Genomic DNA, 14,861 nt, shown 5'->3' on the forward strand with positions numbered 1-14,861 from the left:
AAAATTGTACATAATAAATACAACTAAAAAACGTAAAAACATATTAAAAATTTATTCGATTATTATATAAATATAGAATGAATAATTCACCTTTAATTTATTAATGGAATTTCTACTTATCAGGAGAAACTCGCGAAACATTGTCTTATCCTCTGAATTTTATTTCGTGAAACTCGTTTTTTTTTTTTTTTAATTTCACAATGTTATTGGTAATAACATAATATCTCTCCAAACGTGATTCAGCAGTAAAACTTAAGAGTCTCGTCCTTGCGAGGTCCCATATTCAATACTTCATAATGTTACATCAAAAAGCGAGGCTTGTTCATGTACTTGGAATTGTAATAATTGGTGGTAATGAATAGTTTGGTGGATTTGTAATTAAATGAGAATATATTCTAGATATGATACATGAACAAACTATTAGATATGTTTCTCAATTAGATAGATAGGTCAAAATACATGAAAAGATCCAATCATGTTAAACCAAAATAACAACTTAAAATAATTATAAATTTTTACTTAATTATTGAATCACGCTTAAATTTTTATAAAAATTTTTAAAAACTATTTTCTTTATAGTAGCCAGTGTGTCACTACAGGGACCATCGGATTTTTAAATATCCAAAATCCTATCAATGCCCTTAGTTTTGACTTTTTTGTGTTATTGTTTTTTTGAATTTCTTGTTTATTTCAGATTTTGTAATTAATTTTAGTATTTTATTTTTATTTTCTAATTGATGTAGGGTTTATGAACTATTTAAAACTATTATGGAATGTGTTAGATTAGGAAATATTGTATTATTAATGTATTGATTTATCATGTGTAGTTACTGTAGTATGCTACACTGTAAAACATGTACTGCCCTACTACTATAAATAATTGAGAGGCTTAACCTAATGAGATAACCACCTCTATTATTTATAGTAGTAGGGCAGTACATGTGTTACAGTGTAGCATACTACACATAATAAATCAATACATTAATAATATAATATTTTCTAATCTAACACATTCCATAATAAAAACTTTATAAATCTTTAAAAAGACAAACTTCATTATCATTATTTGAGAGGAAATATACTTATATTAAATCTCAAGTGCATATAACTTCTTCTATCCATTCAAATATTATGGGTTTTTTTGTTTAATTGTTTTTTTTTTTAGCAGACACTTGCATTACTTGTTCCGTAAAGTGTGAAGGGCCTTGTAAACACCTCTACGTTTAGCATACAGCTAGGGTGGGAAAGAGAGGGAGGAGCATGAAGAAAGAAAGGTAAGATTGCTTGATCAGGTGAACTGTGCCGGTTGGATTGTATCAATCTGTCTTATTAGTTCATATCTGTTAAGGAAGATGAGCCCTCTTTGTTTGCAACATCTTATCAATCCAATCGGTCTTCTTCTCAATTCCCGTGAGCCTTCAACTTTTGTCCACCGTTTAAGACATGTGTTCTGTCAAGAAAAGAAAAACTTGTGGAAGTGCTCCAATGCTCTAAACGTCGATGTCTTTTCACTTGTTTATTCTAGCTAAAACTTAGATTAATTTGAGAATATCTGGGCAACGTAAGTACAATGTTTTCGTGTGGGGTTCGAGTGGACAATTGATTATCTATGGTGTTTAGATTTAGGACTGCAGCCCCCTCAGTCGCCGAGACTGCGGTGATCCTAGGGCAGGAAAAAACAAAAAACAAAAACCCTAATTTCTTCTTCTTGCAAACCCTATTTTTTCTCGAGTGACCACAGAAGAGACTGAGAAGAAAAATAATTGTGGAAGCGAAAGAATATGTCAAAACAAGATAAAAGTCCTATTTCTTCTCGCCAAAATGACACAACATCAATTTAAAGAGAAATAATCAAACAGGAAGTCAAACGACCACGTTTCAAGGAGGACTCAAATCCCCTGGCCATGTTGAATGAGGAGGGGAGAAAAATGGAGATGAGAGGTAGGAAAATGCTTTAAATTGATCCCAAATTGGGAAATATAAATTAAACAGAACTGTAATTCCAAACAGAATAAGATATTCACAAATTGGAAGCTTGCAGCAGCTAACACAGTAATGTCTAATAAATTTTGAACATGATGCTTTTGTGGTTCGTGGTGAGGCAGAGGGGCCTGGCCTAGATCAGCCTAGAGCCAGGTGTTTAGATTCCACCGGTGTCAGGACTCAGGCCCAGTCACGCCATTTTTTTAAAAAATAAAAATAAAAATGCTACCTTATTGTATAGCAAACAATATTAACAAATTAACTAGATCGGTGATTTACTTCATCCTCGAGTAGGTTTATTGTTGTGTATACAAAAATATTCTATTTTTTTTTAATTTTTTTAAAGATTATTTTGATATGTTTGTATTCAAAATAAATTTTTTAAAAAATATTATTTAGATACATTTTCAAGTAAAAATTAGCAATTACCGCAATACCAAGCATGCTCTTCTTAGTTAATAACATTATTCACTTGGCAAATTTCCTTCCTAATCCCTCAAGTTTTCAATTTGTTTTAATATGGTCATTAAAATTTATTTTTTTTCAATTTAACCCTCACATCTTCTTGAATCATTCTTATTCTTCAAATTACATGTTATCATGTGTGTCACTTAGCAAATTTACTTCCTAAAACCCTTAATTTTTTTATCCTTTTCAATTTGATCATCAAATTCTTTTCTCAAGTCGGTACTCACAAGTTCTACTTTCATTCTTGATTTTTTTTTAAATTCTCTTCAAATTACATGTTTTTCCATATTCAAAGTGTTGGAGATCATTCTGGAGTTAAATGACAAGTCAAATTCATATAATTTATTTTGTAATTATTATAAAGAGAGAGAAACACTCTTAATACCTTATAATTTACTTGAAATTATACTTGATTATCAAGTTTTAAAATATTGCAAGTTGCATTATTAATTAACAAAAAATCTCAAATTTAAGTAAAATAATCAAAATATCTTTAAAAATCAACCCAAAAAACAAATCACTTCTTTTCTCTCATTCATCGATTAAAAATCTTCTCCCTTGAAAAATCAACTCCTCTCTCCTCTCGAACCCAAAAAAGAAAAAAGAAAAACTAGTGATCATAATTGATTTCTAGTATGATTTTATGATTCAGCGTGGTTATCTGTTTTCATTTTCAGGATCTCGCATGGATTTCATCCAGATCGAAAGCATCATATCTTCGTGAAATTCAAGGTCTATACTATACATTTCAGTAAAAATGGGTTTCACCAATCTCTTTGGTTTTCACAAATCAGATCTGTTAATACAATTCAATAAATCAGAATTATTATTTATATTTCTTGGTTTGACAGATCCAGAATCAAGCGTAAAAACAATGTTCAGGTACAAGTAGCCCCAGGATCTAGTGAGCTGCAGCAATCTTCAACTCCTAGGCTTGGAAGCGTATTGACCAAGATTTTTAATTGACAGGTTCTCCCATGACCACGCTTCAGTTTTGACTCCAAGATTTCCACCCACTCCGTTCGCCGGCGGAAGTCTGTATCAGAGCCATTGACGTGGTTGTGACGAGAATCTTTGGTTGTCTGCGCTCAGAGGATAAAACCACAACTGTACCTTTGATTCTAGCTCAGATGTATAAAGGGCTTTCTGATTGTTCTTGTGGGATAAACCAATATTCTATTCTCCGTGGACAATGTGCCATCTTGCAATTGGGGATGCTGTCATTTCAAGATAATTAAGAATATAACTAAAAGGTATGGGCTCTTCATCGTTAGTTTTTATTCTCTCACACGTTACCATAGATGTACTGTGACTGTGTGAAACTTTTTATTTTTTTTTAATTTGATACTTACACTTTTTTTAATGGTTGATTCTTGATTAAAAATTAATTGATTTTAATTTTTTTTTTATATAAAAAAATGAGGTTGAAAGAAGAAGGATCTAAATGAAAAGAATGTTAGACATGGATGATGAATTTTTTAAAAAATACACTTTGACCCTTAAACTTAAAAAATAACGTGAATTCTATAATTTCAGTATCTCAAATTCTTCAAATTTAATTTTGATATAAAATTTTATTTTTTAGTTTCTAGTTAAGAAAGAAGCGATCGTTAATGTTAGTGATAAAGAGAAACATGTCGTTGACACCAATTTAGACCACCAAAACAAAAAATATTTGTATCAAATGGCTTTTTTTTTATGAAGAGAGTTCATATTATGTGCTTTTAAAACTTTAAAATTTGTGAAAAAAACATATTTGAGCTCGAGTTAATTTTTAGTTTCGGGTTGATTTTGATTTTAGGAATGATTTTTTAGTATTTTTAGGCCATTGATAGATTTGTCATGGTTCTTAAAGTCTTTATATTTGTTTTGGGTCAAAAATAGGTTGAAAAACAAGTTTTTTGATAAAAAAAAAATCTTAGGCCTCAGTTTTCTTGCCATCACAGTGGCTGAAATCCAGGCAAGATCAAACGACGTGTCGTTTGCCTCATCAGGAGACACATCATCTAATTTTTTGAAGAAAAAAAATGGTATCCACCACATGAGAAGGCCCAGTCACGCAGGGCTTGATCAGACCGCCTGGCCTTTTTTTTTTTCTTCTAATTTTTTTTTTCAATTAATTCTTTATATATATATATATTTAAAACAATTATTTATATTTAGATTAATACCCTTTCTCTGATATTCCACATCGAAAGCGAGTGTTTAGAGCCAGAGCTTTATGAGTAGTGCTGGTTGTTGATATGTTGTGCGCATTTTAGAGCGTCAGGCTCAGAAGTGGAATCGCATACCTTCACCTTTTTTATTTTGTTTAGAAACCCTTTTTTAAATGATAATTATTTTTTGGTTAAGTGTTTAATCTTTTAAAGAGGTTTTTGGTTATGCGTTTTATTTTTTGGTGATGCGCTTAAAATAATAAAAAAATTATTTTCAAATATGTGTAGCTTTGCATATTATTATTATTATTATTATTCAATCAAATTAATATTTGTCTATTTCTATTATCGTTTGATTGAATAAAAAATATTATAATAAATAAAATTTAGTAAATATAACCGGGTAAATTCTTGTCTTACGAGATTAAATATCTTGATATACACAAGTTTTTTGATTTTTCAAGTTTTATTTTTAGGTATCATTAATAATTTTTTTATTTATTTACTAGCACATATAGTTCTTATTTTATTTAATTACAAGAATATATAAACTTTTAATTTGCATCTTAATTTTCTGAACTATAAAAAATATATTAAAAATGTCTATATATAATTTTGTAATAAAAAATAAAAAATATTTGACCCAAAACAAATCACGGACGATTGACTTTATATGAAGTGGTTGCACAACTAAAGTAGATCCCTCCAACCTTACGCACACCAAGTGTCCTCAACGATTGGAGCCATTTGTGGATTCTAGTGGTGGCATATTGGTGGTGTTGGGTGAAATGAAGAGATGAGAGAAGCAATCTTTTTATTTGTTTGCAATCTAGAAAGGGAAAAGAAGAAAAATATAGTTAAAAGATGATGTAATTTAACAATAATTGTTTCTTGGCTTTTAAGGTTTTCATTTGGGGAAAAAAATCAAATAAGGGGAATTTTGGTATTTTTAAGGTCCATGATCTCTTTAGTTATTAAATGAAAAATAATGAAGAACTTATAAATAATCAAATAAATTTTGTTAATATTTTTTAGGCGTTAGGTACAAGATATAAACTCTTATGCACTCACCAAAATTTATGATATAAATTATAATTTTTTAAAATTCAATAAACAAGTAATTTCAACCAAACTATAGAATGCTGGGTAATTCTTCCTTCTTATAAAAAATCAAATACAAAAAAATCAAAATTGACATTGAGAAAAACTAAAAGCCTTTTTTCCATGTGCACTTTTCAAGAAGCGTCTAAAATTAACTATCATTTAGTCCCTAATTTGTTTTTTTATATTTTCTACCTTCTATTTTTGAATTTTTTGTTTTGGTACCAGGTTTCATTTTTTTACTTTTTAGTCTCTTAATCTTGAGAAAGAAGAGATATATGAATCATTATTATTAAATGTACATCAAATATCTATTTTTTCATTTGATTTTTTTTATATTTTCTTAAATTTGTTATTCTTATTTTTTTTAATACATTGGCGTAAAAAAATATCATTTCATTATCATTTTTTTTTCTCAATTAAAACTTGTGTTTAGGTTTATGATTAGTTTTTTTTATATAAAAAAAAAACTTTTGATCAAAAGAATTTATAATAAAAAGGAATGCATTAATAAGGGAAAGGAAATTTGATTAAAGAGATACATTTTTTTATCCATATTTTAAATTTAAATTGTTAATCTCTTTGAAATATTTATTTTAATTACGGCTTAGTTTTTATGTAATAAACGTGTACTTTAATTTTTCTAAAGTTTATTAATCTTATTTTTCTTAATATGTCAAAATTATCAAATCATTGTTTTTTTTTTTTTTTTTTCTAGTTTTTATGTAATAAACAACGTACACTTTAGCTATTTTCTATCTTGCCGAGTGAAGCCGCAAAAACAGATTTTGGTAATCAAATGGGAAAAACTAAAAGGGTACACACGTCTCTCTTGTTTGATTTCTGTTTTTAACATGTAAGGAGTGCATATCATAAGAGGAACAAAACGGTCATTAATCTCTCATAGCTTCCATTTACAATGCTCCGGTGTCAGCTGATTTGGATTTCGTGGGACTGTCAATCTCACCTTTGGGTTTCACTACAGCCTCTACAAAAAAAAATATGTGGTAAAGAGGAAATCCCACTGTGGTCAAAAAATCAGAAAAGAAAAAAGGAAATAAAGAAGGATGTGAAAGTGGAATCCCTCCGTGGTTAAAGAGAGTGGGTTCAGGAGGAGGAGGAGGAGGAGGAGGACAGGGAATCTGTTAGCGGGACAAAATGTGAGAAATTAAGAAGCAAAAAGAGGGAGGAGGAGGGGTTTAGAAATTGGAATCTAGGAGGAGAGGTTGAGGGCTAATTGCTGGAGAAGTAATTTCTTCTGAGATGCATTGATAATTCCTTTGCACTCAGCATCTGCCAAGACCTCTGTCATTATTGCAGCTGCATGGCCTCTGGGCTCCTCAGAGGCTCTCCTCAACATGAACACCTGAAACATACCGAAAGAACGAGACATCCGTGTATTATTTATTATAGTTAGAATGGGCCAGAAGAAAAATAGAGATGATCAATAAAAGACTAGAATGGCAATAAATGCTATAATCATTCGAAGTAAATCACTTGTAATCCTAAGGACCCTCATGTAATACCTGTCCATCATGTTTTATTTCTAAGCAACCAGGTTGATGGATGAATGGTTCCCCATCTATCTGAACTGGGAAAGAACTTGAAGCATGTATCCTGATTACCTTCCCTTGTGCTAGCCTCATAGCTTGTGAAAGTCCAACCTGACCAATAGAATGAGCATTAGGCAAATAATAATAATAATTTTTTTTTTTTAAAAGTACATCTCTTGTAACTTAATACAAAACAAAATATCAACAAACATTTGTAATATTCCTCTAAAAACAAAAGAAAAACAAAACAAACAAAAAAATACACGCTACAGAATCAGAAGTTTTACAGGAGAGCAACATAAAAAACAGGAGGACCCTTTGCATGGAACAACCACGTTCTAAAAAGCAGGCACCATAAACAGGCTTAGAAGATTATTCACTCCTAGTTATTCAAGTGAACATGATTTTTTGAAGATAACAGAACCGGCTCCAACCAAATGCTACAAAGCACAAGAATATATAATACTTCCCAAAGATTTTAAATTCTTTCGGTTCTCAATTCCTACAAATTTCATGAAGATCAAATCGTGCCATGTTACTCAGAACTACCCCATGTTCTCAGTAAAATGCAAAAAGCCTATACCACAAATCCCAAGCCTTGAAAAAATATTAGAGAAGCATGGCCATGCATCTTCCCAAATTAATGCACGTGGAACAAACCTCGATGCGGCAATATCCTGTGAGGCCTCCTTCCCTTCTCAACTAAAATAGGTCAATTGGTAATAATCTTATTGAGAACCTTATGCGACTTTCTAGATACAGTTGATCAGAGGGAGAAGATAGAAAATAGATCAGAGTAGATGTGTGAAAAGATTGTATGGAAAATTCCCAAGATTATTCTTAAAGTCCATAACCAAACCATCTTGGATAAAGAGAAAATGACAAATTTAGAATCTGACAGAAATTACAAAGTCCTGTATTTCTATATCATTAAGATCCCAATAAATATCACCACCATCCATGTTCTAAAAGCTAGAAATTGGATTTGCTGTACAAATGAGGAAATGTGTACAGAAAAGAAAACTATGGATAGCCTGTTTACTAAACATTGCCTTTTTTTGGCCTAGAGGACACCTTCCAGTTCAACAATTGATTTTTTCCCGTCATCCCTGGCGCAACCCATTAAATATCTGCCATCATTTGCTCAATCCACTTGAATACCATGACAGGGCTTCTACATAGTGATTGACGTGCATTTGAATGAGGGTAATAAAATCTCACAATGAGAAACAAGCTCCCTTCCAACCATTCAGATGCTTAAAAACCCACTCTAACATGGGGCCTCGTACAAATTATCAGCAGCGGATTGCAACCACAGGACCTCAATAATAAACTAAATAAAGAATAGGCTTGGTTTCATAGCATGCGCACGCACAAAGTAAATGATAAGGAGAGATATATTTTCAGGAGCTCAGAAATCTGAAGTTTCCTTAGATGAAAAACTACATAAACACTTACAACTATCTCTCATATACAGAGAGTGAATGATATGAGGGAACTTATTTTCAGAAAATCACAAACCTGAAGTTTTCCGAGGTGCCATGCTCCACGGACACTTACAACTTCAAGCATTTTATCTTGCATGGATTGAAGACTGAAATCATCATCATGCTCATAGTCATTTTGCCAAAGATCTACACCCCCCATATAGCTGCCAATGTTCAGCACAATTAAACCCTCACAATCCTGGAGGGAAGAGAAGGATGAAAGAACACAGAATTGAAAATATGAAAGAAACAAATATGTTTTAAATGCAATTAAAACAAGAATGAAAACAACCCAAATACTAAGATCAGTGTTGTCAAGAGACGCTGAGGTGCTTGCCTAGGCACTCCAGACAAGGCAAGGCCCCAATGCCTTTATTAGCCTCAGACGTTAGATTTCAATGAAGTGCCGCCTAGGTGAGTGCCTTGCGAGTGGGTGCAAGGCGTTAAGGCTAACACATGCTTGAAGTTCTTTCTTTTTTCATGTTGGATTTTTTTTTTCTTTTTTTTAACTAATTTATGTTTTGACCTATTTGTCTATTTTTTTTTAAACTGAAATTCAATTTTGCCTTTTAATCGATCTACTTACTACTTTAAATTATCTTATTTTTTTTTTTAAGGGTGAAAAATACAACTTTATGACTATGTTATAGTATTTTATATTTTCTTTTGATTTTCTAATGATCTAATCTTAATTGGGAAGATATATATTTTAGATTTATATAATATAATATTACTTTTTGTTTAATTTATAGCATATTGCCGTAATTCATTCAAGCAAGTGCCTTGGGCATTTTATAGGCTTGATGCCTTTTAGCGCCTTTAACCTTTAACAACACATAATATCTAATCAATTACCTTTGGAATCTGTATGTCTTTCCCATCAACTTCAAGCCAAACCTGCCATGGTAAGTCAGCACAAGCTCTGTCCATCATATCCCTGGCACCTTCTCTGGCATATCGCAGTTTATTCACAAACTGCACATTACATTTTAATTAGCCAAGTTCCAAAAGCTGAGAGAGAAACATTCAACCAACCTCACAGACCAGGTTTAAGAAGTTTAAGAAGAAGAAAAGGAAAACTCAGGAGATATTCTATAGCAAGCACACATCCACTAGCATTTCAAGAAAAAAAGTGGTCAACTAAGCACATTTGAGTGAATATAAAGGACAAGCAAACAAAAAACTGGATGAGAACAAAGGATTCAATAAAAAAGATTCTAGCATTGAACCTTCTTTTCCGCTCAGAAACAGGGAGATTTTAAAAGCTGTACTGAAGAGCCAGTATCCCATGGATTTTAGAAATTGTACTGGATACATTAATGTCCAGCACAGTGCATGCTATGGAAAACTAAAACTCTTTTGAGCGAAGTATCAGGCAAATGGACAATTGATTAACAGCATACATGACAACACCTGTACAAAAATATAGCTACCTGGCTACTAAACTTCTCAGGATTTTCCTGACGTGTTACATGGAATTCATATGCAAGCTTAGCATCACATCCAATACCTGCAAAAGCAAAATTGACAATGGTTAATAGATTGATGAAGCAATTTATGAAACAGATTGATGAAAAAAATCCATGAGTAACAACTCCAGATATCTACCTAAATAATTCATCATGAATTTGGACTGCTCCTTTTCCATATACCCTTCTGAATTCTCTTCTCTGATATTTACTTTCCAGCGATCTAGCATTGTAACTGCAGCATGGTCAATATCTTGCAAAAGTGTGCTTAGGCCACCTAGTCCATCAAACATTGAGAAGCCTCTTCCCCATTGCAAAACCCTTGACAAATCATTTCCTGTACCAAGGGGAAGAATAGCGACGGGTGGTGGAGACTCAAAGTTGTGCCTCTCAATAGCATCAAGGACCCATGAAACAGTTCCATCTCCACCACAGACCAAAACTCTAAAATACCGCACCTTGCTAAATAACTCCAAACCAATATCAGGCCCCTGGGAACCACTTAGTTCAAATACCTGCAGTGAAGGATTATGAAATTCAGCCATAAAACCTACAAGCTACAGACAATGTAAATGAGAAGATGTTATTATTCCTAACAACCACAATATCGAAGTAATGCCAGAGGAAAGAAATGCCACTTTTTATTTCTTAAAAAACATTCATCAGCAGTTAATCAATCAGATGAAGTCCGAACTATAGCACTTAGAGAGCACATTATGAAGATTCCAAAAACAAAAAATCATGCCTACAATTAAAAAAATTGCTGGAACATGACAAAGAAAGATTATGAAAATAGATTTTAAGGAGTTAAGGATCCACTTTTCTAGTTACAGCCACTAAAAAGCTAAATCATCACCTGAACAGGATTCAACAGCATGTTTAGTGTCCTTCGAAGATAAGGCCCAAGTTGACCTCCACTCTTGGAATTAATAAAAACCAAAAGGGGCCTTGCATCTTGAGCCAAATCAACCAAAGCATATTTCTTAACTTGATGACAGATAGCAGTTCCACCTTTATTATGCATTAGCCCATTAAGTGTGCCCTTAATCCTGCCATTCTTCTTTAAGCAGTGAATATTAGTCTCACTCCTGCATCTCCTCAATCCAGCAAGACCATTCAACACAAAATCCAGGCTTCTATTGGCAGTTGTTGCATCCTGCAACTTCCCATTAACAGAGCGAATGTTTCCTTGTTTGCCTCTGATTTGCTGCTTGCTTCTCATCTGCCTACGAACATTAGAGGCTATAATTTCCCCCTTGATCAAACTTAAGCTGTTTCCTCCATCAACTTCCTTCACACAGAGCGGTGAAAGAATAGACCTCCTAAGTGGACCCAAATCACAAACATCACCAGATTCCTTAGACAATTTAGCATGACATTTCACATGAATGAGCCTCTGACACCACAAACAATGCCATGTCGGAGAAGCATCAATAAAAGGAACACCACACGGTTCATCACAATAAGAACAAAAGGCATTCATCTCAGGAATCTCATCCATATTAAACCATCTCTCTGACCAATGATGCCGCACATGACAAGACCCTGCTTGCGCAATACACTTACAATCCTTTACTGCAAACTCTGAACAATGAAAATGAGCTGCCGCACCGCAAACAACACAACAGTGCACAAAATCACTACACAACAAGGCATTATCGCCATTATAAGGCAAAAACAATGAAGTCAAACAAACACAACATGTAGACGGCTGTTTTTGACCATAAGCTAAATCTTCAATCCATAAATGACTAGACCGTGGAACATTTAACTTTTTCCAAACTTGCTTCTTCGCTTTAGCGGCAGCTTTAACCCATTTCTGAGATGCTCTTTTATGCCATTTAATTAATCCATAAACAATAGTTACAAAACCTAAAGCAGCAGTAATTAACCAGGCAATAAAAGATCCACTATAATCATCATTAGAGCTTGTAAGCGCACGTACAAGCGAAATTCCCAATCCAATCATTTCCAATACCCTTATCTCACATCACCATCAATCAAATCCAAATAGCAATCCTCACCAAACGGATTTTCACTTCTTCGGATTTCCAATTTCCTTTCAAAATCATAACAAATAAACAAAATCAATAAGCAAATAATCATCAAAACATGCAAGAACTGATCAAACTAAGATAAATTGAGAATATTAAAACATAATTAGTGAATCAGATCCAATAATTTGAATTTAAAAAGGAGATATACAAAAATAAAATGAGACCTGGTAATTAGATGTGGAGAAGAAGGTCATGAACCCTAGAAAAGGAGATCGATCGTGATCTTGATTTTGATTTGAGAGAGAGAATATCGGGTTTCTTGAGAGAGAAGAAAAGAGATTTTGAAGTAAAGGTGTAGGGTTTATTTTTTTTATTTAACAGTTTTAGAGAGAGAGAGAGACCGGGAATGGGGCCAATGGGCGGGCGGGATTTCTAATGCGCAAAAAACGCGGGTTGCCTCGCTGGGTGGAAACGATGTGGACACTGACAAATTACGTGATTGTGCTTATTTGTGGGTTTTGTTGAATTTTACAGGAAAACCCCCGTTTAGGCTTTATATTTTTTTTGGTTTAGCAAATAAGCCCTTATGAAAAACGTCATCGAATTTACCCGATATCTCATCAATTTTTAACCCAAATGGACTAAGTTTCAAGCCGATTTAGAAGACTTTATACCCCACAGAGAGAGACTGTATTGCTTTCAATCCCATTTAGTTGGGTTGAATTGATTAAATCTTATGAATATAAGGGTAAATTCGATGAAACTTTTTATGGGAGCCTGTTTTTCAAAATGACAAAACTACAGGGGCTAAATATGGTGTTTTCAAACTTCTCGGTGTTTGGAATTTGGATCTTTTGGTTATTTGCATTTACCGTGCTGTGTTTGAATTTGGCGTGTTTGGCTTGGCTGGCAAAGATTCTGTATCTCAAGTTCACTGGCAGTACGGGATGTGACAAGATAGAGAATCTGGATAGGATTCATTGGGTGGGTAGATTTACCTAAATTAGTAATTAAAAATATAGATTTGCTTTCTTTCTTTCTTTAATTCCTTAATTCAAATCTTTGATCCAATATCAAAAAAAGTTATTTATTTATTTTTAATTCACCAGAATGTAAGTTGTGGATTTTAAAAAATTTTATGAAAAAAAATTAATTCTGATTGAAATGTAGGTTAATTTTATAATATTTTTATCATAAAAAAATAATTTGCATAAATAAGAGGGTTAACTTTTGTCTTACTATATGTAATTTTTTTTTTTCTTGAAATCATGCATTATGAGCCATTAATATATTTCATTCATAATTTTTTACCCATGTTGTGCTACCGGTAAGATTCTATGTTGATTTTTTTTAAAAAAAAAGGTCAGTGCTGTGAATTTATTTTTCAGTATTATAAATTTTTTTAATTTAGAATTAAAAATATGATGTTTGTTTTTAATAAAATATATTGAGAAAGTTTTCAAAAAACATTATTGGCAGTAATTAAATATTAAAGAGAAAAGTTAATAAGTAAAAAATAGATGCATATATAAATACTTGATATTATAGTGCGAAATAATTTTTAAAAAACAATTATTTAATTATAGGGCAATTAAAATAGATAATCATAAAAAAATTTCAATTTTATATAAAATATATTTTTTAGTCTAGATTTCCTTTTCATAGTAATGTATTGTTTTTATTTAAAAAAACATATCTTTTTTATTAGCATTGTGATTTATTGAATACGAACTTAAGACAATTAAAATTGATATTCACAAAAATTCTAATGATTTAAAATAAAGAGGAAAAAATATATCTTTCTAATCAAAACTTCATTTCCTTACTAACGTGTTTCTTTGTTGTTGTTTTTTCTTGGCAAAAAATATGTGTTTTTTATTAGAAGAATTATTTTTTGAATAAAATAAATATAATAATATTAAAAGGTAGTTTTAATTAATAAATAGGCTAATAGTTTGACACGAATATATTAAAAAATATAGAGTAACAAATATATAAAAATTTATATAAAAATACCATAAAACAAGTATTTTATTTGAATTGAATATTCATTAGCAAAAGTTTAAAAAACCATATATAATAACTACAAAAGTATAGGTTAACATTGTAATAAAAAGCTTTAATAATATTTGAAAACTATGGTATAATTGGATAATTATTTAAATATCATTTTGATAAATTTATTTTAAGAGAATCTTAAAATAAAATGAGAAAAAAGAAGTCAAATAAAAAATTAAAGGCAATTTTTAAAAAAATAAGCTATGCATGCCTCGACTAGAAGGATGGACTTATGTGTTTTTTTTTTTTAAGGTAGACCACTCGTGGTCTATCCCTACTCCTTTTTTAAATTGAATCAGTTTGAAAAATATGTCATTCTCCTGCAATATTTTCTAGTCACTAGAAGTTGCTCTAGTGACTGGAAAATTAAGTTCCAACTATTTAGACCACAAAAACTTAAATTTTAATATTTCTCAATTTAAAAATATAAAAAATATATTATATGGACCTCTAAAAACTTATTTCTAACAAAAACAAATTAGGTTACAAACTAAAAAACAAATGAAAAATATTTTCGAGCTCTTATTTACTTTTCAGGCACCATTAAACATATAAATTACATGTATTGAGTTTTTCTCTTGAAAGTGAA

General features: G+C 31.5%; 1 protein-coding gene across 2 annotated transcripts; it reads right to left on the bottom strand.

Annotated features, from left to right (window-relative positions):
* Positions 1-6,476: 6,476 nt before the first annotated feature.
* On the bottom strand, positions 6,477-12,658 carry LOC118043446 (diacylglycerol kinase 2). 2 transcript variants are annotated; one of them, XM_035051423.2, is made up of 8 exons: positions 12,439-12,646; positions 11,074-12,276; positions 10,357-10,732; positions 10,182-10,258; positions 9,604-9,723; positions 8,783-8,947; positions 7,235-7,372; positions 6,477-7,074 (listed from the first exon to the last, which is right to left on the bottom strand). In XM_035051423.2, exons 2-8 carry the CDS (start codon positions 12,184-12,186, stop codon positions 6,922-6,924), a joined length of 2,142 nt encoding a protein of 713 aa, XP_034907314.1. In that variant the 5' UTR covers positions 12,187-12,276; positions 12,439-12,646; the 3' UTR covers positions 6,477-6,921. The 2 variants fall into 2 exon arrangements, 1 of the variants encoding a protein (XP_034907314.1); XR_004686644.2 differs by lacking the exon at positions 6,477-7,074 and having other exon boundaries at positions 8,783-8,912; positions 12,439-12,658.
* Positions 12,659-14,861: the final 2,203 nt, after the last annotated feature.

The sequence above is a fragment of the Populus alba genome, chromosome 7 (genome assembly GCF_005239225.2).
Source record: "Populus alba chromosome 7, ASM523922v2, whole genome shotgun sequence".
NCBI classification, from domain to species: Eukaryota; Viridiplantae; Streptophyta; class Magnoliopsida; order Malpighiales; family Salicaceae; genus Populus; species Populus alba.

Bases quoted from the DNA above. Each gene is read 5' to 3' on its own strand.
- LOC118043446 (XM_035051423.2), bottom strand. From the start codon at position 12,186: ATGATTGGATTGGGAATTTCGCTTGTACGTGCGCTTACAAGCTCTAAT. The intron at 7,373-8,782 runs GTTTGTGATTTT...TCTATTGGTCAG, and splicing joins GGCACCTCGGAAAACTTCAG to GTTGGACTTTCACAAGCTAT. The intron at 7,075-7,234 runs GTATTACATGAG...GGTATGTTTCAG, and splicing joins AAATAAAACATGATGGACAG to GTGTTCATGTTGAGGAGAGC.